The sequence below is a fragment of the Scleropages formosus genome, chromosome 5 (genome assembly GCF_900964775.1).
Source record: "Scleropages formosus chromosome 5, fSclFor1.1, whole genome shotgun sequence".
NCBI classification, from domain to species: Eukaryota; Metazoa; Chordata; class Actinopteri; order Osteoglossiformes; family Osteoglossidae; genus Scleropages; species Scleropages formosus.
The window spans coordinates 36,100,690-36,127,337 of record NC_041810.1 but is presented as its reverse complement, the minus strand read 5'-3'; the positions used below and the strand labels follow the sequence as shown (position 1 = coordinate 36,127,337).

Below are 26,648 nucleotides of genomic sequence, written 5' to 3'. Positions count from 1 at the left end.
ACAGGACAAACTCAGAGACACACAAATACAGATGCTCACATGCTGCATACCTGGCTGATGAGGTTGAGCAATGGCTTTCCTTCAGAGCCCACCAGACAGGTGAGCAGCTGAGGGATCCAGGCAAGCCACTGGATTGGTGGCACACCAATGCAGTATTTTTCCACTGCATCCGCCAGTGTGTTTTTATCATCAAAGCTTAGCAACCAAAGTACCTGAAACAGATAAATGGAGTTTAAACTGCAAGAAGTCTATCTGAGGTTGCATGAAGTATAGCTTATGTAATGAAGAGTGGGGTCCGGTGTCTGTGGATGTCTGGCTGTGATAGTCTATTCACAAAATTTTTCACAATATTAGATTTCAATCTTCATTAGAAATCAAAGTGTAATTTTTTTTTTAGAGTGCAGAGGTTGTGAAAAGCGGTATTTTACCTTGGCCAGGTACTTGCGGGATTTACTCTCATTCTGATGTCTACATGCATGCAGGTAACAAGTGATGGCTGACACTCCCAGGTGCAGTTGCCGGTCTTTGGCAAAGATGTTCTCCAGGTAGTCCCCCCACATCGCCCAAGCCTTCACCAGTACATCATGCATCTGCACAGCAGCTGAAAACGCTTTGTTTGCCTCTTCAGACCTATAAGAGCAAGACCAAGCGCAAGTAGGCACTCATCTAACAGCCAAAGAGCTTCTGAAGACACACCCGGAGAACACCTTTGGAAATGCTAAGTGGTCTGGTAACAGCACTATTTCTTTTCTGAAACAAAAGTGTACATTTTAGATTCAATCTTTATACTTTGTTAATTTAAAAACTACATATCATGGTTTACAAAATCCTGGTTGGAGAGTCTTCACCTTTCCTCTACTTTGTTTCTCAAGCAAGTGAAATTTTCACTTTAAGAGCTACAATCTGCAGACCTGCAATTATGAAAAATGAATTGCAGACTACAGGGCAACAGTGGCAAAGCAGTTAGAGCCATTGTGGTGCAACCAGGGTTCGAATCACAGGTTTAAACCCAAACATCTACCGTCTGGACTACTGGAGCACTCTTGAAAAAGGTAACTGAATGGTGCCAGGAAAAAATGACTCAGCTGTATAAAGAGGAACTCGCATTGTTTAAAAAACTCACATTGTGTTTGGAGCAGAGTCAGTATATAATAAAACTCCTTTAGGATGCACAGGAATATACTAAGTACTCTGTTTTCCCACCAAATCTCTGTCTAACATTTTTCTATCCACCCTGCAAATATTCAGTAAACAGTGTGTACAAATGGGAGTACAAGGCTGTCCCAAAAAGATGGCTTGGCAAACTAACATCCCAGGTCCCAAGTATGGTTGACAAAGGAATTATTGCAAACCTACTAAACATGTTACCTGAACACTTATAAAATGGAAGCAACTGCAAATAAATTACTGAACCTCATCTGGAAAAATCACTAATCTTCACATTTTCATTGTTTCAATTCTTTCAAGAACATAAATGTTTGCATTCTTTTCATTCAGTGACATTTCATCTAAAGCTATTTAAAACCAAATACAGGCATTCCTTTACAAAATTAATCCATTCCTTAAAACGGTACAGATATTGAAATTTGACACCGACAGCCCGTATAGGACATCTATACAACTCAATAAATAGTATAAATCAACTCACGATTTCAGCATGATATAAAACACATTTACATTTAGTGAGACTTTTTTCCCCAAAGCAATGTACATCTCAGATAATACAAAAGTGCATTACACCTGTTACCTTTGCTGTCCTGCTTCCACACCATGCTCTGAAAACCCAGGGCAATTTTCTGTCTCCACTGAAAATTACTCCTGTGGGATAATTTCCTCTTTTCTTGATCAGTTCTGCTCAGGATGAGCAAAAACCAAACAGGGATCCAGTGACTGTGTTGCATTTACTGTAAACAACTTTCTCAAACTGCACACTGTTCCCAAAATGTGCATAAATAACCTGAAAAATCTTCTGGTAAACTTCCCTAATAATTGCTGCGCTATATCCTCCCTGAAACAACACAATGTGACCAACATACACTCCTGTGGAATTTTATACACTTCCTATAATGCAACACTCAAAGCCCTAATGCAGCAACAGAGATGTGGATACAGACAGTCCAACTACAGCACATTACTGTACTTGTACTTCACTCACAATCTGTGACTTTCAAGATTTTTTGGTCACATCTCAAATTTCATTATCCTGATTTTTTTTTTCCCCCACAAATCAAAAAATTTGTATCAGAATTTAAAGGCAGTTTGTAAATTGAGGGATGCCTGTCTAATCAATTAAGAGATGGGCTACAGTAAAAACCCACAAACCCAACAGAAACAGCAAAGTAAGACAAGCAATGGTTTTAAGCTGAACTTCAATAAAATGGGCAGGGCACCTGCTAAAAAGCACAAAACAAAGGCCTTAGAAGTTACACCAGAAAAGACTCATACCGTATGACCCTATGTCAACTGTATGTTAATGGAGTTTTAGGAAATTGCATTTACAGCAGGGCTGTGCTTTTGTAAGAGCCAATGCAGGGCTGATGCCTACACATTGAAAACATGTCACAACATTAACAAGAGTCCTCTGATCAGTAGCAACAGTGTATTCTACTTTCCCAAAAAACTGGTTGGAGGAACAAGGGCTTTTCATTGTCATACAGCAGCTAAATAACAGGGACGTTCTATTTTTTGGTGAAGCAGGTGCACCCTATGCACTAACTACAGTTTCTCAGTGTTGACTGTGCTAAATGAATGCTCCCATACATACCACTAAGACTGAAGAGTGCTTTTACTAAAACCATCAATGCAGTTAAATGTTTTCTATGGCCTCCACAGTCCCTAGATCTGAGTACCATCTAGCCGAACATTTAACCTTTATGGAAACCTCTGGAAGACAGTGTGCTCTGTAAAATTGTTTCCATCTATTTAAAAAGTGCTTGCGTCTTTTGGAACACAGCATTCCCCAAAACAGAGAGCACTTCTAAAGGCAAACAGTGACCCTTTCACTGAAATTCAGAATCAAAACAGATGCAAGAACACAGTGTTCCTGTACATACTTGTTGACCTGCGCTAGGAACATGCCCTTCAGAGCATAGAACTCCGCTGTCATCTCCTTGGTGAAGTACTTCAGGTTGGTTGACTCAATCACCTCCAGGCCCTGGTGGAAAAACAGAGAAACAGTCCACCAATCACCTTGGTTCCTGCTCATGCTGTCTTCAGTACAAACTAATTCAGAATGTGAATAGGAAAATTTCATTGCTTTCGTTTACTGAAAAGTATCCTGAACAGGTACACTAGTTTACTCACAACAGTTTCAACCCCTACCTGCATGCATTCATTCTTGCCCATAATACCAGCCAGCTGGAGGTAACACTTGACCTGTTGGCGGATCTTCTGGAAGCAGTCCACGATGGGCACGGTGGGAATAGTGTGGATGCGGCTGAGAATGTCAAGTGCCACATTGACCAGGCCTTGCTTACGTGCAATTTTTCCGTACTGGATGATGGCAGAGGCAGAAGCATGCACACCCAGCATGGCATTATTGGAGCTTGGGTCATGTTGTGTGCTGCTCTCGTACGCAGTCACAATAGCTGGTTGAGAAGGAAACATGAGAATATATACAACACAAAGTCACTTACTGGTATAAAATGAAGAAGTTTGTCAGTGATGAAAGACAAACCCAAGACTTCATATAGACTCAGGACACGCGAGTTTCACAGACGGGATGGTAGATAATGGCAATTACCTTGGTAGTGGTGTTGCCTCCACATAAAGATGCTACTCCAGTGTGAGAGGTCATCGGAAACAATAGGCAGGCGGTTCCTCCATGTTTTCACCACTGTTTTCATGTCATGCAGGCTGGTGTTGCGCCCTAAACTGGCTGGCTGTAGGCCGGCGTTGATCTGCGCTGCTTCCTGTAGCTCAATGATTTGCTGGGCAGCCTTAGGGGCACATGAAGTCAATATGAAGATTCAATTCAATTCATTTTTACAGAGTGCTATTCTCACTATGACAGTGCTGAACAAAAACAAAAGTGCAGGAAACAAATACATCTGGCAAAGAAGTAATTACCTGCAGCAGGGGCGTATGGACATGGGATACGATGTGGGGAAGCCGCCTCCATTCACGGATAGCCAGGCTACTAGCCATTTCTACCAGGCGTTCGATGAAGTTGAGCTGCTGCTCTTCGGGGTGGCAGATAGCCAAGTAGCCTCGATGCATGTTCACCTTCCAGGCCATCTCTTTGGGGCAACTGAGCTCCACCTGAGACATATGTAGAGCACCTCACTGTGTGGCTCAGCTGATCACATAACCTTTGTGCGTTTCACTTGATATGAGAACGTCTGCTTGTTTGTAAGATATGAATTAGAAGAATTACAAAACACTACAAGAGCGACCCACTGCTACTGCTGGTGTTCTCATGGATTTCGCTAACTGTTACTAAAGTTGTTGCAGGGACGGATTTTAAGGGTTCTGGAGGCTAGCCACACACACACACACACACACACACACACACACACACACACACACAGCTTAGCAGACCGTTTACTGGCCCAGCATCAAAGAGTTCATTTTCAGTTCGTTTACTGTACTACGAAATGCTCATATTTGTTTTGATACACTTTTAAGGCATGTATTAATATATTAATATTCTGTCCTGGTGTCAGGATGTGCCAATGATCAACTTTAGTGCAAACAGCTAATTGTGTTAGCTCCTTCCACTGTGCCTGTAAGTGTAGCTCATGGTAGCTGTGACGATCCCACTTTTCACAGCTGAACTATTTCTGATAATGTTACAATATCTCACCATCAGAACTGTCTGAATTACATTTAAAATTTATTTGTTTAGCTGATACTTTTCTCCAATTTACAACGTTAAGCTACTTACAATTACTTGTTTATACAGCTGGGTAAATTTAACGGAGCAATTTAAGCTAAGTACCTTACACACGGGTTATACAGCTGGAGATGCTATTTGAACTTGTGGCCTTTGGCTCCAAAGGGAGTTGTTCTAACCACTACGTTACCAGCTGAATTAAATATCTGATTTTTTTTTTTTTTTTTAAACCAGTCTCAGAACTTTGTACTACTTGCTATTATCTAACACTTCCTATCACATTGAGAGTTCTTGCTCTACTCGTTGATACGGTGAACTGAGTGGTTTTCTCTGTTGCATTTCTGTTTTACACATTTACATTATGTCTCCTATACGCACACATTCATGACCCAACAAATCATCTTTTTTGCTATAATGGAACCTTTTTCTGCATGTGTCAATTACCAAAAATTACATTATCAGTTACCTTGACTAGGCCTTTAAAACACAAGCTCCAGAAAAAAAGTGTGCCGAACCTGCTGAATCCCATTCCCATGTAAAATAGCATAAAATCTGCATGTCTAAATGTGTGCCCTACATCAAGCAGTGTTGACAGACCTAAAGAGAAACAAAAAGCTAGACGGCTCATTGTTCTGTCATCCATCTCATCCATTTTCATGCACCACTGCTATAAATACACACACATACACACTGTCTGAAACCACTTGTCCCAAGCGGGATCGCGGTGAGCCAGAGCCTAACCCGGCAACACTGGGCGTAAGGCTGGAGGGGACACACCCGGGACAGGACACCAGTCCGTTGCAAGGTACCCCAAGCAGGACTCGAACCCCAGACCCGCCAGAGAGCAGGACCCGGCCAAACCCGCTGTGCCACCGCGCCCCACTCGCTATAAAAACTTTGACTAAATGGCCTAGAACGCAATACCAGACAAGTACAATCCAATCAGCTTGTCTTCAGTTCTCCAGGAATCACACACATGCACACAGCAGGACTACAAGTAAGAGCTTGGCTGAGAACATGCATGGCCATACCTGCACCATGGCTTCCTTCATGGCAGCCCAGTTGGATACCCTCCAAGCACACTCCAGCACCAGGAAGGGATTGCTATGCCCCTTGGACTGGCCATACTCTGTCAGGGCTTCCCACTGGTTGAGTTCTTTGGAACACCTAGAGGATAAAAGCACACAAGAGTTTAGAGAAGAGCATTAAGAGGAAACAGAGAAGAGTAAGCACAGGAAGTCAGTCTTTCAGGAGCCTCTCACCGGATCCAGTGGTCCTCCCACAGCTGGTACTCTGGTAGGACAGCAGGAGGGGCATTGTTCCTCTCGTGCTCCTTACGTGCTTTCTCCATGGCCTTCTCATAGGTCTCCTGGGCCTGGAAAAGAGAGTCAAGACACCTGGCTCTGCTGAATGTGTTTGTGACCCTCAACCGCAGCCGGCGAAAGCTACCGTGCCACTCTCCTACACGGCAAACAACTAGAAGAGACTAACTAATAGGACGTAACACTAAATGCACGTCGAGAGGTGGCTCTCTGCCTCCCACTCTCCCAGTACCTGCTCAAAGAAGCCATGCTGTTCAAAAGCAATGGCTGTGCTTGTCTCAGGGAACTTGCAGCGCTTCTGCCACAGCCCTGCCCACATATCCTCCTCCTGCAGTAGCGAGTAGAGCTCTGCTAGGGAATCCAGGATCTCCTGCATAAAGACACAGCAAGAGACACGTTCACACGCACCAAAACTGTCAGTGACTGCATACTGCATGTGTGTAACACCAGCTATGGAGCTCACCTGTTGGGGTGGTGTAATGCTCTCCTGCTCATAGAATTCACTGCTCTGCCTGGGCTTTAGGTGTAGACTGAGCCCCTTCTCAAAGGCCTGCTGCTCCAGCAGGAGCGTGGAGCGAAACCACAGGTTGTGAGTTTTGCCCAGGTACTTGAGCACGCAGGGCCGTATGGGAATTGGGGGCACACACTGCGAGAGGGCCTCCACAAAGCAGCTCAGTGCACTGGGCTGGCAGTCTCGCTGTGCCTGGTGGCTGCCACTGCACAGGAAGGGGCTGATTTCTCCCGCCAGGGCCTGCCCCACACACACACACACACACACACACACACACACACACACACACACACACACACACAGAGAATTATATGAGCACCAGCACTTCCTAGAGTGTCGCTACTAAGCAGCGCATCATTACCAACACGTGACCACTTTCTTCTTTTCCTTTTTTTGCTTTAGGACACGTATGGTTCTTACAGGAACACATTAAGACGTGCACTACAGATTTTTGTTCATTTGTTATTTCCAAGCACTTATACCCTATATCTGGACGACAATGATTATACTTTATTAATTTCTGTGGGGAAATTCACTCTGGCACCAAACACCCCTGTGGATAGCAGGAGGAAACCGACGCAAATACAGGGGTAACATGCAAACTACTCAGAGAACCTTCCTGGAGTTGTGAGCCAGCAGTGCTACTTGCTGTGCCACTGTGTCCACACTAAATGACGCTAACCGAGAGGATCTTACTATAATTTGACGCAACTGAAAGTGGCACTCAGCAGTGACCTCAGCAGCGACCTCAGCAGCAGTACTCACATGCTGCTGTCGGTCTGACAGGATCTTCCAGAGCCGCGGAAAGAGCTGCACCCAGGTCTTTTCAGCCAGAGGGGTGGAAATGTGGCACAGCTGGACGAGGGCGTTGAGAAGAGCTCCAGTCTGTGACAGAAGCCAGATAAAGGCATTCTAGAACAGTCCATCATTTTGATTTTGTTATCTGAATGTGCGCAAGTATACAGCACCAGGAAAGCAAAGTCCATGAACAGGCAGGTAGGTCCTGAAAAGATAAACTTTCTTCTGAATCTAAGGAACTTGTCCAACATTTTACAGAGCAGCAAGAAGAGAACTAAATCGTGCTGGTTTTCATCGATCTAAAGCTATCTTTTTCTTCCATCGGTCATGCAGCTCATCTCTAATAGACTGGTAAAGGTCTAAGTATCAACACAGCTGAAATCCGAGGAACACCAACACAGGGTTGGAACCGCTCACCTTGACTTCCCTGAGAGAGTCCAGGAATTTGTCATGCCTGTTGGTAAGCATGTGCAGCTGATTTCCAGCATCCCTCTCAGCCTGCTCCTTTGTTTTGGGAGTGCTGCTCTGATCCCCAGGGGCCAGCTCTATGTCTATCTCCACATCCTGGGGACAAAGGAAACAGCAGAGCAACAAGGGTGAAGGAAGGGGCTGAAATGTGATTTCACACCACAATGGCACCCACATTGCGCTCTCACTTGAAGATTACGGGTACCGGGGGACACTAATAGCTCCGCAGATGGCACGCAAAACCCGGTGACTTTAGTAGGCTGTGCCTAAAGTCAACTTGTCAACAAACTTAACGACATGTCTTCAATTTCACACACATGCTATGAATCAATGCTATGAAGGGAAGAACCAGCCCAACTCAACTCAACCCGACTCAAGGTTATTCTGGTGCTGCTTCTCACGTCATTGATCGGGATGAAGAACTCGTAACTTGTTTGTGGCACGCAACTCACCTCTTCCTTGGTTTCATTGTTCTCTCTCTCACGGGGCTCTTGCTTGATGTGTGTTGCCATGGCAAAGGCAGCGCGGTCATGGCTGTCAGCCAGGTTGATGACATTGGTGATAGACGGAAGCATGGCCCCCTGACAGCTGGTACCAATGGTGCCATTGTGCTCGCACACTGCCAGCAGCAGCTGTGGGGACGACAAAGTCACCATGCAATGTTTCAAACACAGTTCTGTCTTCCTGTATGAAACACAAAGCAAGTGTGTGCATACAACCTTGACCATTCAGTTTACTTGCTCACATTATGCAGTGACTACAGCAGGTGGTGTCTTGGAAAGTGTTCATTCTGCCCATCTACCCCCACTTGGACCATGGTTCTGTGCTACTTCTGACAGTTCTAAAATTCTACAAATTGCCACATAGTAGTGCTTGTTAGACAATGCTGTACATATGCACCGTACCTCAATGCACTGCTTGATCCAGAAGTGGTTGCCCATAGCTTCCCAGTTCTGCGAGCAGCAGATGTAGAGAAGCCTCTCGTAGACACGTCTCTTCATGGAGTTGTCAAACACGTCGAAAAACTTGGCCCGGATGAGTGGCTGGGCACAGCGCAAGCCCGACAAGAATGCTGGCTCTAGCTTGGATGTGATATCACTCCCTGAGAGGTTTTCATCTCTTACAATGGGGCAAATATAGACAGGAGGTTAGAAAACCAGTCGTTAGCATGCCACATTTGTGCTTGAAAGTGGCAGACAGACACAGCAGCATCAACAGTGACATAAGGCGAAAAGCACCGTTTAGCAATACAGTGTAGAGTCCAGTATTGCTGGGAAACGGCCAGATGTATAGCAGCATTCAAGTGGACTCTCCTAGCCTGGTGCCAAACAGAAGCCACAAAATACATGACAAGGAAACCCAACACATGAATTGATCTTTAGCCAAAATAAAAATGTTTTGCAATTATTAATTTTTAAAAATCACAGCACCAGTCTTAAAAGCGTCATACGTTACAAACACCCCACAGTATAAGTGTGGAGGGGCAGGATCGTTGTGCGTTTTAATCAAGAGCACAGTTCACACGACCACACGTAAATAGGTCTGTACCGTACAGCTTGTGATGCTTGTGCACTGAGTGTGGGAAGCTCAGACTGACTACTCAATACTTCTGAAGAACCAATTAAGATATTTTTGGCTTCTAGATGACACATAACTTTATCTGAATGAAACATTCTGCAAAAAATAAAGAATTCTTCCTTTTGTCAGAATATTATTACCAGCTTCCCAGTATCAGTGCAAATTCTGCTTCACACTGCTTGAGTGAGCGCAGTAACCCACAATGCACTGTGTTACTGCTTGAATTACCTGTACACATAGTTAACAAGGTCTAGGAACTGAGCATTCAGTTCAAGGTCTTCAGAAAAGCGCTTCTCGATATAGGTCATCATTTTCACCAGTAAAATGGACTTCTCCCTGGGATTCGGCACCTGAGTGGAAAGACAAACCGCGTCAGGACGTCATTACTGCTCTTGTACTCAGTGGTGGGCTGAGCTGAGCAGCACCACATCAAGGCTCCATTCATGCGTCCCCAAATTCAACTGCGTAGAGCAGGAAACCACTGCATTCAAAAAACGCGCAAACTTCAAGGACTTGTAGAGAAGCCAATCGACAAACTTGTGGGTATTGTGGTCAAGGACTTGCCTTGCTCATGCCACCCTGGCTAAGCAGAGGAGCTCTTCAACAGCCAGGTGTGGGGACAAGTGCACTGTTTCAAAGAGCTACCTGAAGTCACCTGGTAGTGTAGTGGTTAGTGCTACTGCCTTTGGACCCAAAGGTCGCAGGTACGATCCCCACCTCCGGCTGTAGTACTCTTGAGCAAGGTACTAACCCTAAATGTAAATTGCTCCAGTAATGTTACCCAGCTATATAAATGGGTTAATAATTGTAACATAACATGTAAGTTGCTTTGGCGAAAAGCAGCAGCTATATGGATAAATGTAAGTCATTCCTACCAACAGCCCTTATGCGCTCCACCCAATCGCCCTCCCATTGTCCCAGTGGTGCCGAGTGCTCAGTATATAGGATTGTTATAATTCTCATTACACATAGCTGTTTTACCTATGCTGCTTACTTAATACTGCTTTTTGCATCTTTATACAAGATACCAAAAAAAGGGACCTGAAAAGCATCCAGTTGGCAGAAGACCAGACGCTTTTCAGGACAACTATCCATAGAATTGCCATGAGTCGACCGACTCGATGACATATAACAACAACAGGGTACCAGTGATTTTGGAGGCCACGATCTACAATGTCTGCCTATATTGATTAAACTCACTTGGTTGGCCATAGAAGATGTGTTCTTCACCCACTCCTCAACAATCTTCACAATAGCACGAAGGATCTTTGCGTCGGTTGACTTCTCGATGAGGGAGGTGAGAATGACCTGAATGAAATTCTTCCTCATCTCCAGGCTCATGACCGACAGCCGGGTCTTGACCAGGTCTAGACTCAGTATCACCAGCTCGCTGGTCACTGAAAGAAGGCAGCCAAATGCAGGCATGTCACGCACATGTTCATGTGGTACATCACTCCAGGGTTGCCACAAACCATGGGGTGGATAGCAGAAACTTGCCTGTGTTAGTCTCTGTGGTTCCAGCGTTGGTCTGAGGGTTCAAATGCTCTCTCACCATCTTCTGGAGCGAGCGCATGAACACGGAGATAAGCCGGTCGATGTAGCTGGGGTTGTAGCTGCACGCCGATTTGAGGATCATCAGGGTACCTTGAGCCAGAAGAGTGAGCACAAGTACAGAAAAGACACACTGAGCACTTTTCACAGTTGTGCACAAGGCTCACAGACTGACAACACCAGGGGCTGAATATCAACCACATACACACATTTCCCGTCATTTTCGGACACACCTAGAAAGCACCTGGTTAATTCTCACCAAAAAGCTGGGTAGGGTTGGCGTTGGTGGCCTTCTCATAGTTGGTGAGCCCTTCATAGATGACCTTCCCCACTGCAGCGTACAGACATTCGAGCTCCTCATATTTGGAAGCAACTGTGGACGAGCCTTCAGGGACAGAGAGCAGGAAGCACAGTGTTACCCAGAGTGTTTCGCTCAGCAGACAGAAGCATGTAGTGGCTGACAACCTTGCACGAACACAGCTTCTGTGCTGTGCTGAGAAAAACTGCTGAAGATCTCGCCAATGGTTTTTCTGGACTACAGAGGAAGTGCTGCACTGGAAGACGCACTGGAAACTATATTCGACACCCACAGATGAGAATTCCAGCCCATCCCATTGTTTTTAATCATCCAGGTGGTTTATATTGTTTCCATTAAAAGTGCTTCTCATAAGCTGCTTCAGCTACTCTTTGCTTCTTACACTTTCACAGTAATAGAGAGAAAATGTGCACACTGTTTGTCCCCCTCCCCCGCTCCACTTCACTCCACTCACTGGGTTCAGTGGGGAAGATGCTCATGAGGCGCGAGAGCAGGTTATGCACGGCACGCAGCACTTTGGTATTGCCACAGGTCATACATGCGGCGATACCACGCTGCAGGGGCTTGAAGTGGGCCAAGATAGCTGGGGACTGTAGCACTGTCAGCAGGAAGTGCAAGATCTCCAGTCCTGTACAGATGTTGGCAAAGTTGGCCTGGGTTGGCTGTTCCTGAAAGAATATTTAAAAAATAAAAAATTAAAAAAGTGTGCTCACATGGTACAGTTTTTTTTTTATCCCAGGTGCTCAAATAGCACTGTGTTGACAAAGAATGGTCATTTCAAGTGCTTTGGGGCTGTGCTTGAACATCAAGGAGCTACATTCATCCCTAAAAGCAAACAATAATAAGAGGATTTCAGTCATAGTGAAATCAAGGTGAGCAATACACGGCCCTCACTAGTCTGTAAAGCCACAACCTCCACCAAGCCCCCGCTTGCCACCACCACCACCACACTCACCACAGACATGAGAAGCTTGTCAAACCACTGCAGTTTAAGCTCTGCTCGGGGCCACATATCTGGACGCAAGGCTGTCTTCATGAGGCTAACGCAGCGGCGGGAAAGAAGCTCCCCAGGAGAGCCTGGCGCACCCGTGCTGTCGTTGACCTGCACAAATCACAACTTTATTGCTCGTCTCCCAATCAATCACATCCATGCTGTATCTAATCATGACAATTCGCACCACACACCCCACCACCAGTCAGGTACATGGCCACGTCGCTGTATTACATAACATCACCACTCCCCCACATTATTACAGGATGCTCACCATCTTCCTCATTGCTTTTGCTCCAAAAACAGCACATTTCCCCACTACTCTGTAAATTTCGTCTGTAGCAGTGTAGGTGTAACCTGCAGCTACTGAGTTCACACAATAGCAGTATGGCACACCGGAAGGTAACTCGCTTCCATGTTGTTTACAGCTCACATCTGACAAGCGCTGCCGATTCTAATGGCACCAGGCAGAAGAGACGTACTGCTACCATGGAGAAAAATACAGCACACGCATATGGGATCGATTCTGAACCATGGAACAGAAAAAGGAGTTTGTGAATGTAATATTTTTATTCTCAGGAATTTTACATTTCCGTTCACTTGAACGCCGCTCAAAATTTTTAAACAAAGAAATATTCAGTTTTAGTATTTCCATCTATCACAGCCATATGAGGCGTTTTTACAGAACCTGGGGGTAAAAGTGACTTTGGAACCAGGAGCAAAACGAGTTAGACAGACAGACTTGATGGCATCCCCACACTCCACAGGTATACAGGTGCTAGAGCTGTACACAGGCGACCAACAGTACCTGGCAGGCAATGCGAATAAGGAAGCTGACCACAGTGTCTGTGTGCTGCTTCTCCAGGGGCTTAGTGAGCAGAGCCTCCGCCCCTGTTGTAGACTGACTCCTGCCGAAAACCTAGAACGACACATAGCGTGGTGGGGGGGGGTGCTGTTTACCAAGTGGGAATTAAAATCAAATCAAACTTACACTATTCACTATCACCCAAACATCAAAAACTCAAGAACACTGCAGTGCGCATGCGCGCGCACACACACACAGCACCTTAAGAACCGTCAACACTTGCAGTGGTGTCAAAGCTTCAGCGAAGGCCGTGCCGTTAGACGGGATCTTTTTACCAGTTATCACAGAGTAAAGGTGCGAAATGTATGACGTGAACGAGGAGTTGAGCTCATGCAAGCACAGTGGGCTGCAGGCTGCTTTGTTCACAGGTATTTACCGTGCTGACCGCAGCTCCAGTAGCAGTGCGGAACCGCTTCAGATCTTGACTCGAATCCAAGGAAAGACCACGTTTCACAGCCCCAGACGGAGTGCTGGTCCCCTCTCCGCTGCTCCCTGACTCGCCGTCCAAATCCGACTGCCAAACAAAGAGTGCGGTTCACATGCAGCTGCTGATGCACAGCCGAAGCACCAGAGTGCACTGTGAGAAAAGCATATGGGCAGCAGTGTGCCTGCACCAACCTGCTGATCCTTGATCCTCTGCAGTTCCCACTTGATCACGACTTCAGCCAGGTCGACGGCCAGTTTTCTCTGTTCAATAGTGACGCTGGGCGTGAAGCCGAGGCGCTGCATAGCACTGATCATGTGCTGGACGAGGTGGTGTCTCACGGGGTAGTACACCTGCGTTCGCACACGCATGCACGGGCACGCACACGAACACACACACACACACACACACACACACACACACACACACACACACACAGAGAGAGAGAGGTGGAACACGCAGAGGGGAAGAGGCTGCAAGACAACTTCTGTCCATCTATGCAGCCACTGCCTTCATAGGACAGCTTTCTAGGGTACCTACTCTGAAGTGCTGCACAATAAGGTGTAAGATGTGCACTAGCTGTGGCACGGTGTGACCCTCCTCCACAATAATCTTGCGGGTCCAGTGCGTCAACATCTGGTGGCCGTCCTCCATGCGTGCCGGCACAGCCGGCGTGAGGATGGCCATGGCCTGTCGTACCACTACTCGGGCCTCCATGGTGTGGGCCTTCAGCAGGCTGTGAAAGACCTGGGGGAAGCCACACACTGATGATGAGGGCCTGCGCAGAGGCAGCCATGCACGCAACACATATGCACAAGCACAGGCAGATACCTGAAGCACAATTTTTTTGTGGATGGCGAACTTGGCGATGATGTGAGCCAGCAGCAAGTGACCGCTGTACTTGCACGCAGGATCCACGCACGCCTTGGAGAGCAGGCAGGGCCAGGCGAAGGTCATGAGACGGCGCAGCTTGCTGTTGCGGCTCTTGTTGTTGTCATGAATGTGGTGCGGGGCGTGTTCCACCAGCAGAGTGGCGAACTGGAGCAGGTAGATGCGCAGCGAATCCAGCAGGTCTGCCTGCTTCTCTGGGTCCAGCACCTGTGCAAGAGGTTGGCTCGTGAAGAAGCTGCAAACTGGAACGGAGTCCAAGCAGCCCAGTCTACGCTGGTAAACATGGCTGCTTCACTTGAGTGTAACCAGGTTACCTTGGTGATGAAGACACTGGTGATACTTTCTGGGTTGTCACCCTCAGGGTTGGGGGGGCCAAGCAACTGCTCCCCTTCACCCTTCTCAAAACTGTACAAGAAGGCCGGATTGAGAACGTGCTGGAGGACCTGCCAGGAACAAGTGAGGAAAAGCGAGTGAGAGCAGTGGCATGCAAGCACACACTTCCAAACCCTAATGCCCCTGCTCTGTACCTGTAGTCATACTGTCAAGTGGTCAGATAGCACCGGGCCTCACCTTTGCCTTGAGTTCATCCCCAAAGTGGGGATCGTTGAACTCCACAAAGCGGAAGAAGAGAGCTCGCTTATGTGCAATGCTGTAATTCTTTGGGATTTCCTCCTCCATGTAGTCTTTGAGAAAGGTCATGTTGCAGAGAAAGCGCCCCGTGAACGCGCGGAGCAGCTGGAACAGCAGCTCGATCTCAGAGTAGTTTCGCCTGAGAAAAGAGGAAAGGCCCAGAAGAAACTGAGCAAGCACAATCCTCGACGTGTCACTCCGTACCGCAGTTGACCTTTCATCTCACAGCATTTTGCAAGCTTTTCATTCTCTGCCAGTCCGGCAGTGGCAGGCACTCAGGAGAGGGATGCAGCAGCATCCCAATAAGTGTGCGTGCATTTGTGTGCATGCGCAAACCTCACACATGCGTTTCTCACTTTCGAGGGACTCTCTCAAAAGAAACATGGTGAACACCATAGGTGAACTGCCACAAGAGCAGAAAGTAGAAGCGACGTCACCTTTTGTACGTGAACGAAAAGTTCTCTGAAGCTTCAGTTTCACTTTACCGCGGTGAACAATGGAAGAGAAAGTGCGCACACGTGAGAGGAAGCACACCGAGGGCACTTACTTGCAGTAGCTGAGAAGGCAGTATGCCAGCAGCTTTGGTTCCTTCCAGTTCGTGGCAGACATGTTGTCCTTGTGATGGCGCTCCTGGAAAGCATCGCTGACCCACACACGGCGCAGCTGACTGACCAGTGAGTGCTGCCCTGCCAGCCAGCCCTCATCGTGCTTCACGATGATACTGATGATCTAGCACAAAGACACACACTGGTTTGACCACACCGGTGTGTATGTGTATTCAATTCAATTCATTTTTATAGAGCGCTCTTCTCACGCAGTAACACACAGCAGGCGTATATGTAAGGGCACAGCACAGGAAGGTTGTTTCTTCAGATGTTACTCTACCTTGATAGCCTGAAATTGCAGGTCTAGGCGTGCAGTGCTGGTCGATGGAGAGCTGGGACGAACCGTGGCTGCTGGCCCTGGAGGAACGAGCAGCGGGACAAATCGACCTGGGTTCGAGGCCAGGACATCCCGTAGGGGCTTGGCATCTTTATGTTTCAGGAAGCTCTGTAGGAGTGCAAGGTGGAGGACAGACTTTACATAACATGACTTTCTTTAGAGCACTGAAAGAAACTGACAGGTTCAAAAGGCGACACTGGTAAAGAGCAGGGTGAACGCAGAGTAAGGACATGAACACCCAACAAAGAAACTATCTGAACTAAACCAGTTATGTAGAGTAAATATACAGCGATAAGGCGTAAACACATTTGGTCACCATGAACATGCGGCTCCACTGGGGGTCATTGAGGGTGGCCTCCATCATGAACAGCTCTACTGTCTGGGAAGGGTGTCGCGTCAGGAATCGAATCAGAGGCTCCCTGAAGGGACTGCCAGCCTTGGGGGGGAGACAGAAGAATAGCATAAGGGCTGAGCAAACGTACAGCTATAGCGCTCATCACCACAATGTGCACATACATTAGGGCCACAGCACATGGACAACAATCCACACTCATGGCCCATCTTTCTCTCTCAGACACACTCACTCACACACATATTGGCTTAAGCCGCTTGTCCCGAAACCCAACTCGGCAACACGGGGTGCTAGGCTGAGGGGGAGGGGACACACCCAGGACGGGATGCCAGTTCGTCACAGGGCACCCCAAGCGGGACTTGAACCCTAGACCCGCCAGAGAGCAGGACCCAGCCAAACCCGCTCACTCACACGCAGTAATGAAACACCCCATTCAACAGGCAGTAAGATACAATATACGTAAAGATACACACACTCGCCCTCTTGGTGAAAAAGCTACCTCAATGAGCATGGCACGCTCAGTCTTCATAACCACCTCGAGCAGAGGCTTCACCAGCGTCTGCGGTGCAGCTGGAATTAAGTGGAACAGGTTGATGATGGCTGAGCAGATCTTCATCTCCTGCAAAGACAGAGAATTGAAAACCTGTCTTCAGCAGGCCAGTCTGCCATTACCCATGTGCTTCTCCAAGTGCACTGGTGCGTGAAGCAGTCAGTCTTTTCTATTTATTTTTTTTTAAAACAAACAGCAGTAATAGGACGCCGTAAAGTACAGATTAAAACAGACCAAAGAAAATGTAAACAGCAGCTGAAATTGTGTACACTCCTTAATATTTATAAGGCCAGTTATAATTTTACTTTATATTTCAGAGGTTGTGGCACACAGTGAGCAGTAGTTTGCATTTTTTTAAACTCTGGGCAACAGGCAGTTTGTGTTACGTAGCTCACAGCATTGTGCAGTTACAATAAAGTAGGAAGGTGGGAAAGTTATGGGACAGCTGTCATTTCTTCCAAGTCCTGTTTGCAAGAGCTAAGGATGACTGCTCCACCATAACAGTAACACATTTCTCATTCATTCAGTCAGCGTGTGTACCAGTGATCGCATTTTACTTACAAAAGCTATTTTTTCTGTCCACAGAACACTTTACTGCTGATTCCATTCAAGTTACTTTATTTTTGTTTCTTATGATGGGTCATGTCAGCTAAATGAATAAATGTAAATGTAAGACAGCATCTCGTTCAGTTCACACACGTTCCTGGCTCTTTACATGGTTTTCTCCCGTCAGCAATAAGCTCCCTGTATGCCTGGAAAAGGGTACAGCTACGTCAGGGACAGGACGAACAATGCCGGCATAGCTACATGCAAAACTGTGCCAATGCGACATAGGACAGCACTGACACAGTTTCTGCTGAAGACATGAACTGCGGTACTGTTGTTCCACGTGCATCCTTGCGCTGCAGTGAAATGCCGTCAATGAGAAAATGATTTCAGAAGTTACACCAGTCTGAAAATGCACACGTCCCATTTCACTGTAATAACTGCCACAAACCTGTCAACAAAATGTGTACTATTTGGGGTTTCTTGCAGGTTCCTTTGTGTTGGCCACATTCATTCTTGCAGCAAGCACCACGATACTGCTACACATTAATCCACATATCAGTTTAGACATTCTGTGCCGACACCCGAGAACTCACACTGCTTCGAAAGGAGCCAAACTGAGTACCCTTTCAACAGAAATTACGGTACTGATGAACCAGGCATTGATTACTGCTGTACAGCCCATCACAACACGTGTGCCGTGTGTCGCTGTACTGTCCGATACGATACACCTAGGGCTGGACGCAGGACGTGTGAAAGTAGAAAGACTGCACGATGGGAAAAATTGCCTCTGTACTGAATAGCATAGCTGCAACATGAAAACGGGTAAAACATTTTCACAAGTTATTGTTCACTGCGCCAGAACCCATTAGATGAAAGCTGAGAGTATCTGACGTTTCTCTTCTCTCCTTCCACACCCTCTCATTGCCTCCACTAAGACAGGCATGCATCCCCGTTTAAGTGAGCCCTGGCTGTGACCGCAAACTGCTGCCCAAGAACTCTACTGTGCCTCTTATATTTACCCAAGTCATTTGTGCATTTACTCAATGTGTTCATTTTTTGCAATTATTAGAGTCGGTGCCAAGACAAGCCCACTGTAATACAATAGAAGGGTCTGCGATTTGGAGCCCAACAGCTTAATTCTTCTCCCATTGCTTTTGTTTCACGCCCCATTTTCCACTTGTTTTTCCTTACGTACTGATGGCAAACGATTACCTTGGTCTCTTAAGTTGAAGAGGTAAAGGAAATATTAGAACTTAGAGGTAAAATACATAGAATTCCCTTGAAAGGCAATCTCATGACTACTACTCATGACTGATTTGACTTACTGTTCTATCGTCACAAATGATCATTTAGAATCATCACCATGGAGAGTGCTTATGAACATTGAGTGTTCATAACTACAAAAATTAGGGTTAGGTACTGTTCCAATCTCATCATCATCTTAAGATACTATATTTTATAAAGCCTTTCAAAGCAATGTACAAAAAAATACGTAATATGGGTTCAAACTCAATTTAGAAGAAAAACAAGCATATAAAATACTCCAACAACAGAAGAACAGACGACATCCATCATTAATAACTTTCTCCAGTGCAAAGGTAGTGGTGCTCTGGAGCCCTTCCTCAATGCATGGGGTGTGAGCTGGGGTGCACCATGGACAAGAGCACGCACGCACGCAATTCAGATATACCATTTCTGAAACAGATCTTCAGACTGGAGGAATAAACAAGAACACCTGGAGGAAATGCCCAAAGACACACAGAGAGCATGCAAACTTGGCTAAGAGTGAAGCAGGAGCTGCGAGACACATGCTGCACTACCATGTCACTTAAGAAGAACGGAATAAGAGCGAAAAACAGAACATGAAAGAAAAACGAAAGACGGAAAGCTAGGAAAAGGTGCCTGCAGGGTTGAATATAAGCAGTTTTAAAAATATGGATCTTAATCCTGAATATAACAGTGTCCAGAGCACTTCTCATATTCTGCACTTGGTTTCAAACAGATTTCATTTAAAAGAGAAAACGTCATCAGTCGTGGGCACAGCTGTTAAAAGCTATGGTTTGATGGCAGTCGGTGCCTCTCATGATGGAGCAGAAGACGTGACCCTGCCAGGGCGATGTTTCACAAGGATAGCGAACACAAATGTTGACCATCCCCGCTTAGATCACTGGGCGGTGGAAGGAGCACTTAGAGAAACTCCATAACTCAGTGCAGAAGCACTCCTTTCACGAGGCAGTGTCTGACAGTTTAAAACCCAGATTGAAATCTGTTCAAACAGGAGTTATCGCAATTGCTATAGTAATGGCTGGTAATGGCGCAGTTCCTCATAAGTTGAGACTGATTATCCGGTGTCAGTCTTCTGCATTATCTTCAAATCGAGCTGGTAGAGCACAGGGGCCTCCGCCTCACTCTTTGTGCAGTTTGCGAGCCTCTGCCCCACCTGCATTTCCGGTGTGTTGGAGGCTCTACAATACCTATAGTTGTGTGTCTATGTGACATCCTGTCCTCATGTCCTCCATGTCTCCTGCTTAGCTAAAGGCCCTGTGCGTCTGGTGTAGGGTCTGGAGCAAGATGAGCCTGAATTAGACTGCATGCTTATCAACAGCGAGGGAGTAAGAGGGTAACAGGGTTACACGGTGGAACTATTCACCATGGAAACAGAGCTAAATTGCCACACAAGTGAACAGTGGCAACAGTGCTGTAAAAAGTACAAACTATTTTGTGACTGGACTGCCCAGGCCACACAACACAACACACACGAGAGAAATGTCCCACTATTAGGCGATGTGAAGGCAGCAGGCACAGTGGCGAACAAACATGCAGATGCAGTGGAGACAGGGGGCAGTAAAGAGCAGGTGTGAAGTACATGAGCTCACCTCGAGGCTGTCCACGGCAGGCTGTGCCACAACAGGAGACAGAGAATGAAAGCAAGGTAGCGGTTGCTCAGGGTGAGCGTTGCCAGAGAGTCACAACGACTGCACCCCGCTCACATAGTGCAGTAAAGTACAGAGTAAGGAGAGCAAATCATGCACCAGGCTGCGACATGGGTGCGAAACGCAGCACATGGTCACACTGCGCTCACCCCACCGTGTGTGTCAGTGGGCTAGGGGAGGAGCCCCAAGGGCAAACTAACACTTGAATTCGTTGTCAGCACTGAACCCATATGCTCTCGAGGAGAGAGGAGAGGACATGACTATCTCTGCCAGTGCAAATGTGGCATTCTTGCTTCCTTCCTTTCCACCCCCTGAAGACTCTTCACTGAGCTTCCTGAACCATGAAGACACACTGCTCTGGACTCTTTACTAGATTCACCTCATTTGTCACAATATAGCGCATTTTCCCAGATCTGACACACAGCAGCATGTCACATTCATAACAGCGCCATAACGCCTCCACCACCAGGTGCTTTTGGTTCCCATTCCCAATTCCCTTGGTGCCAGAGGAAACTGCAAACAAGTGCAAACACAAAGCAAGCACCCAAACTGCTTTGACAGAGCAAGTGAGACTCACGCTGCCGTCACTGCGCTGGCCACCCTTGTGAGTGATCACCACCACCTCCATCCATTTGCGCAGGTGTTGCTAGAAATACAGAAAGGGGGGCAAAGATCACTGGAAAAGTTCAATCAAGAAATGCATTCGAGGGCCACATCCTCAGGAATAACTCACCATCATCTGGTCGCAGAATTTGTCGTTGAAGGAGTTGGGGAAGAGGCGAGTGACCGACGTGAGCCGGTTCACCACATTTAGGGTCAGGCTGCGGTAGTCTCCCAGCATCATCAACAGGGGGCGCATGTGAGTGTGGATTTGGTCTACTTCAATGGTGGCACCCTCCAGGAACTGGGGCAGGAGCGTGCGCACACACAAAGAGTAAGGAGTTAATTTTTTTTCCTCATCAAAACTGTGGATTCTAACTTCGGTTTAATTACAAGAATCTTGTGGCAGGTATAAAAGGCCATGACATTCACATTTATTTATTCACCCTTTTCTCCAAAGTGACTTACAGTGTTAAACTACTTAAAATTATTTACCCATTTGTGCAGCTGGGTAATTTTACTGGAGCAATTCAGGGTAAGAACCTTGCTCAAGGGTACTACAGCCGGAGGTGGGATTCGAACCTGCGACCTTTGCTACCTCTAACCACCACACTACCGGAGTGCTCTTCCTGCATTCACCTTGCGCATGCAGGCCTCTCCAGCCTCCTGCAGTTCACCATTAGTGGAGTTGAGCGCCTTGAAGAGGGCTGCGATGATCTTCTCCCTGGACTGTGGCAGGTAGTTGCAGGCAGCCAGGGCATCTGGCAGGGCAGAGAGGCAGAGGGGAGAACGGTGGTGTCAGCGACGATTGGCGTTCGCACGGAACCCCCACCCCCTGCCCATTAACTCACTGAGAGCAGCAATGCGCAGAGGCACCAGAGACGGCAGGCTCTTGTAGCAGGCCAGCTTCATGAGCGCAGCATCGTCGGCCTCACACAGGTTCAACAGCTTCCAAAACACACGAAAGAAAAGGTCACAAGTGCACACATCTAGCACTGCAAGAGAGCACGAGCAAGCAGCCGCTCCTCCCAAGGCGACCGCCAGCACGACGAGAGGCACACACACCTCCGTGTAGAAAACCTTGTGCTCCATGACGTTGAGGTCCATGGTGAAAAGGCGCGGCTGTAGGGTGGTGCAAAATGTGTTGCCCTCCATTAGGCCAATTTGAGCATTGGCTGGCTGGTGACGAAGCAAATGTTTCTTGGGAGGGACCATGTCCTGCAGTACCTGCAAAGAGGAAGACAAAGAGTTCACACAGTCTCCAAGGTGCAGAATCGGGCACCAGACAGCGTGTGGAACGCAGCACACCTCCTTGTGCGGCTCCATGATGACGGTGACGCTCTTGCCGGTGACTTGAGCCAGCACCTGCAGCGAGTGCATGGCCTGCTTCCTCACGGTGGGGTTTGGTGAGGTCACCTCCCGTACTAAGTCATGCACCACCATGTGGAAAGATTTGTCCTGGGCAGACAATAGCTCCTCACTTCTCTCCTCATCCTTCAGAGGCGTAGCGCAGCGGACCAGCAACTGCTCCAGGGTGGTTTTTGCCATAGCCACTGCACCATTTGAGACCTGTGGGACAGCACATAGCCCAAGGCTCAGTGTATGCCTGTGACTTTGCACATACCTACTGCGAGCATGCTGGTGACATGAGCAGGCATCTGAACATACTTCCCCAGTGAGGTCCATCATGACAAAGAGGAGTGCTTTGAGGAAAGTGAGCTGGTTCTGCAGCACCCAGATGAGGGGCAGTCTCTCCATGAGAAACTTGATGGAGACGACACCGCCTAACTTTGCGTACCATGCCTGCTCGTAACAGCAGGCGCACAGGCGCTCCACGATGTAGGAGAAGAGCGGCAGCTGGCAGGCCTGCCCGGGGAGAATGCCAACATGAGCCAGATGACAAGTGAGGGCGGTGGCAGCAGCAGCGACACAGCTATGGCAAGACAGCATAGAACCTCACCCTCTCCTTGGATCCCAGAATGATGCTGGCCACATCGAAGATGACTGCCAGGGCTACCTCACCGATCTTGCATAGCTCTTTCTCCTCGTAGGCCATGCAGATGGCAATGGCATCAATAAGTACCAGTGGGTCCATGCCCTTGGAGCCATTCTCTTCGCTGTGGAACATGGCAGTGCTGGGCTGGCTGCCCGACTGGTAGCACGGCAGCAGGAACGGGCCTGCCGCAACAACACACACACACACACACACACAAAGGGTTAAAGTGAAACAAAGTTCAAAGCAAAGAAGCGACGAGGCAGCTCGGGCTAGTTGCTTACCGCACTGCTGAGCCACAGCCACCATTGTGTAGTGGCGGATGAGGCTGGCCACGAAAGGCAAAGCACTGGGCCTAAGGTCCTTAATGACCGCGGACATGAAGGCACCCGTGAGAGCCTGCTCGAAGGTGCGCCGTGCTGGAGTGTCCTGTGTCTTGTATCGGTGCGAGATGATCACATTGGGTATCCATTTCTCCGTGAAGCTTGGAGGGAACAAGCACAAGTGTTGCATGAGAGTCTCCGTTCACGCGACGTCCCTGTGCCTCCTGCGTGCACGCTCATGGTCGATCACGTAAGCTAGCAGACTGCGTGTCACACCAACGCGGTCACCTGCATTGCAAGGCGGCCGGAGCGATGCTTAAGGAGCGCTACCATTCAAAGTTCCTTACTTGGGGTGGGCGAGCAGCTGGTACAGCGCATGCTTGTTGTCCTCCAGGCTGGTCATGGCTACAAGGAAACACTTGATCACCTCCCAGGCCTGCCGTCGGTAGTAGGGCTCCGTGTTGGCACTCTTCAGACAGTCCAGGGCTGTTTCTATAGCCTGCCAACATGAGAAAACTACCATCTCCGGCACCCGAAAGGAGGCACTGGCAGCTTCCCTTAAATACCATGAATTGCCATGCTGCTATTTCCACTGTGACCATTTATCTACTTTCTCTTCCCTAGAATGACAAGAACCTTCATCAGGAGATAACTGAGGAACCAAGGAGGGAAGCCACAAAAAACAAATAGGTCTCTCCAACACAGATGGAAACAGGTGTCCAACTGTCCTTGGCCAAGGGCCACAACCATCAGTATGAAGTAACATGGTGAATTTTAAGTGTCTCTCAAACTGAGAATTTTAAGTGGACAGGGCAACAGTACCAGATACATGACCGCTTTAACAACACACTATCATTAATACATGGACACAGCTGTTTTCTTGGCAGACATAGTACTTGTAGAAGTTTAACCAAGAGGAATGGTTAACTTCTTCAACTTTGTTGATTTCCAGCATGTCCAAGTACAGTTATACCACTGCGATGGAGTGGCGTCCTGTCTAGGGTGCAGCGGCTCAGTCTTGTGCACTATTCCTCCAGGACAGGCTCCAGAACCCGGTGACCCTGAGAAGCTTTTTTTTTTTTTATCATCACTATAACACTTACACTTAGAAGGAGTAGTAAATAGCAATGATAAAAATATGGGAGCCTTTCATTTTTAAAGTCACTTTGTATGTATACATTATAGTTGGTGACAGTCCATTTGGTCACTCAAGCGTGTGTGTATAACAGTATTGATACTGTACTTATACAAGTGCACTATATATACTAATACTATATTAAACACAGCAGTACCCCCATCACTACAGCTGTAGTGCTGCATGATTGCTGTGTCACTGTGTGAAGCTTTTTTTAGCTTTAGGTCTGCCTGTGCAAATGGGGACATTGGGCAGCAAGCACTCTCCAGTGATTTCTCTGTCTAAGTTGGCCCCAAGCCCAGATGGAAAAGTGAGGAGGATTGGGAATCAGGCTAGCAAGCCAACCCTGTACAAACTACCACCACTAAAGAAACTGCGTGAGAACACCACTCTATAAAAATAAATTGAATTGATTGAATTCAATGTACAGCACTTATGTTAGACTATTTACACGCTCTCACAGGTTGAATTACAGGAGCTGGTCACTTGTAGAGCCATAGATGAAAAGCACTGCCACTGGTGGAGGTGCGAACATGGATCCTGACTGCAGGGGACGAGACAGCGAAGAGACACACCGCAACCAATGGAATGTGTGTCATGCAGACAGTACCTTCTCCATGGGGATCTGAATGGAAGCCTTGCAATCCACAAACTCGGCGGTAATGCTGGGGCCCTGCACTTCTGTCACCACGTACTGCAGCCGTTGCGACTCCTTCAACATCTTGCGGTTGCTGCCGCCAAATTTGCCGAGCACACGGTAGGCGACATGTGAAATGCTCTCCGCTGGGTTCCTGAGGGTGCGCCACAGCGCCTGGACGGGAGAGAGAAGGTCACGGAGACGTACGTACATACATGTGGGAGAGCAATATAGAGATATATCATGAGGCTGCACAGAGGAAGTGTTCCTACTCAAGTGCTGATTGAGGGCACACCTCACTAGTACTATTACATGGACTCCAAACAAGGCGAATGAGCTGAACTAACTCTTGGGCTGTGTTTGGCACAGCGCTCCACCCACGCCGTTCCTGCCCACTGCGCATAAATATGAATAAATCACCTATGGGATACAGATCATGTGGTGTTGTGTCACACCTTTCAGCTAATGGAAGTCCTCTCAGTCACTGTCCCAAGCTTTAAGTTTCTTTTTGGAATTCAGTGCGTACCACAAACACGACTTGTTTTTCAGTAAATGGGCACATTCCATCTAGCGTTTTCACTAGAAATCTGACTGGAAACACCAGAGATGTACAACGTGTGAATGAAAAACCTAAAGGTCCCTTAAACTTGTTAATTCACATGTGTTCAGGTGCCTCTGGTGGTGCATGTCATGAAGCGGCCGACGCAGGAGGAGGCTCTGTACCTGCATGAGCTCGGCGCGCACCGGCTGAATGTGGTCGTACAGGAAATCGGGCTGCAAGTTGTCCACGCACAGCTCCAGGGTGCGCAGGCCCTGGCTCACGAGTGTCTGCGAGCCATTGAGTGCCGACACCAGCGGGTCCATGAGCATGGGCAGGTAGGGCAGCAGCGAGCTGAGGCGCACGGGCACCGTGAGGCACAGCTCCACAAACAAGTCCTTCATGTGCTGCTTGTGCAGGCCACTCTGCAGCATGTTCAGTCCTGCGGACAGCGCACATGGTCACACGGCGGTAGCGCGAGGTGGCCGCGCTGCAATGCCATGACGGAATCAGGGAAGGCTCACCCTGCAGCAGGTTCGGAAGCAGCGGCAGAAACTCCTGGTAGAGAAGGTCATGGCTGCCTCCCCCGATGGAGCGAAAGAGGGCGCGCAGAAGTAAAAAGTAGTTGTAGGGCTCCTTGGCGGACTGGGCCAGTTCCATTGAGCTGTTGACGATCTTGTGCAGGTGGGGCTGAGGGACAGAGTGCAGCGATATGTGAAGCTTTCCAACGGCACATCCACCAGCGCCCAGCCGCGTTTCTCCAACCCCGTTCATGTGTTAACTGGAGACCAATGGGCCACTGAGCTCCCTAGTAACGCTGTACCCCGTGTTTGCCAAAAGCATCATTAAAGCCTAATACCACTCCTTTACCAGTGCGGTTAAAAAAACAGGTACAGCTCAAGCAGCTTCCAGTGAAC

The 26,648-nt window shown here is 47.7% G+C and overlaps 1 protein-coding gene across 2 annotated transcripts in view; it reads right to left on the bottom strand.

Annotated features, from left to right (window-relative positions):
- The window catches only part of trrap (transformation/transcription domain-associated protein), a 47,307-nt gene that overhangs the window by 12,794 nt on the left and 7,865 nt on the right, over positions 1-26,648 (bottom strand). Inside the window, exons 19-63 of one of the 2 annotated variants that reach the window (XM_029251953.1) lie at positions 26,256-26,421; positions 25,917-26,173; positions 25,167-25,367; positions 23,769-23,920; positions 23,383-23,582; positions 23,066-23,283; positions 22,774-22,971; positions 22,414-22,674; positions 22,171-22,332; positions 21,957-22,053; positions 21,745-21,866; positions 21,239-21,409; positions 21,083-21,151; positions 20,449-20,469; positions 16,973-17,092; positions 16,438-16,557; positions 16,065-16,229; positions 15,727-15,908; positions 15,120-15,318; positions 14,864-14,992; positions 14,490-14,756; positions 14,199-14,405; positions 13,853-14,011; positions 13,611-13,748; positions 13,178-13,288; positions 12,334-12,480; positions 11,833-12,046; positions 11,322-11,447; positions 11,009-11,155; positions 10,712-10,908; positions 9,740-9,861; positions 8,839-9,052; positions 8,386-8,565; positions 7,883-8,029; positions 7,433-7,552; positions 6,620-6,907; positions 6,389-6,526; positions 6,097-6,209; positions 5,866-6,001; positions 4,069-4,260; positions 3,743-3,938; positions 3,322-3,587; positions 3,054-3,154; positions 429-630; positions 51-212 (exon numbers count right to left, since the gene is read on the bottom strand). In XM_029251953.1, coding sequence (XP_029107786.1) covers positions 51-212; positions 429-630; positions 3,054-3,154; positions 3,322-3,587; positions 3,743-3,938; positions 4,069-4,260; positions 5,866-6,001; positions 6,097-6,209; positions 6,389-6,526; positions 6,620-6,907; positions 7,433-7,552; positions 7,883-8,029; positions 8,386-8,565; positions 8,839-9,052; positions 9,740-9,861; positions 10,712-10,908; positions 11,009-11,155; positions 11,322-11,447; positions 11,833-12,046; positions 12,334-12,480; positions 13,178-13,288; positions 13,611-13,748; positions 13,853-14,011; positions 14,199-14,405; positions 14,490-14,756; positions 14,864-14,992; positions 15,120-15,318; positions 15,727-15,908; positions 16,065-16,229; positions 16,438-16,557; positions 16,973-17,092; positions 20,449-20,469; positions 21,083-21,151; positions 21,239-21,409; positions 21,745-21,866; positions 21,957-22,053; positions 22,171-22,332; positions 22,414-22,674; positions 22,774-22,971; positions 23,066-23,283; positions 23,383-23,582; positions 23,769-23,920; positions 25,167-25,367; positions 25,917-26,173; positions 26,256-26,421 — 7,500 coding nt within the window. The remainder of the gene's footprint in view (positions 1-50; positions 213-428; positions 631-3,053; positions 3,155-3,321; positions 3,588-3,742; positions 3,939-4,068; positions 4,261-5,865; positions 6,002-6,096; positions 6,210-6,388; positions 6,527-6,619; positions 6,908-7,432; positions 7,553-7,882; positions 8,030-8,385; positions 8,566-8,838; positions 9,053-9,739; positions 9,862-10,711; positions 10,909-11,008; positions 11,156-11,321; positions 11,448-11,832; positions 12,047-12,333; positions 12,481-13,177; positions 13,289-13,610; positions 13,749-13,852; positions 14,012-14,198; positions 14,406-14,489; positions 14,757-14,863; positions 14,993-15,119; positions 15,319-15,726; positions 15,909-16,064; positions 16,230-16,437; positions 16,558-16,972; positions 17,093-20,448; positions 20,470-21,082; positions 21,152-21,238; positions 21,410-21,744; positions 21,867-21,956; positions 22,054-22,170; positions 22,333-22,413; positions 22,675-22,773; positions 22,972-23,065; positions 23,284-23,382; positions 23,583-23,768; positions 23,921-25,166; positions 25,368-25,916; positions 26,174-26,255; positions 26,422-26,648) is intronic. The other variant, XM_029251954.1, reaches the window with a different exon arrangement.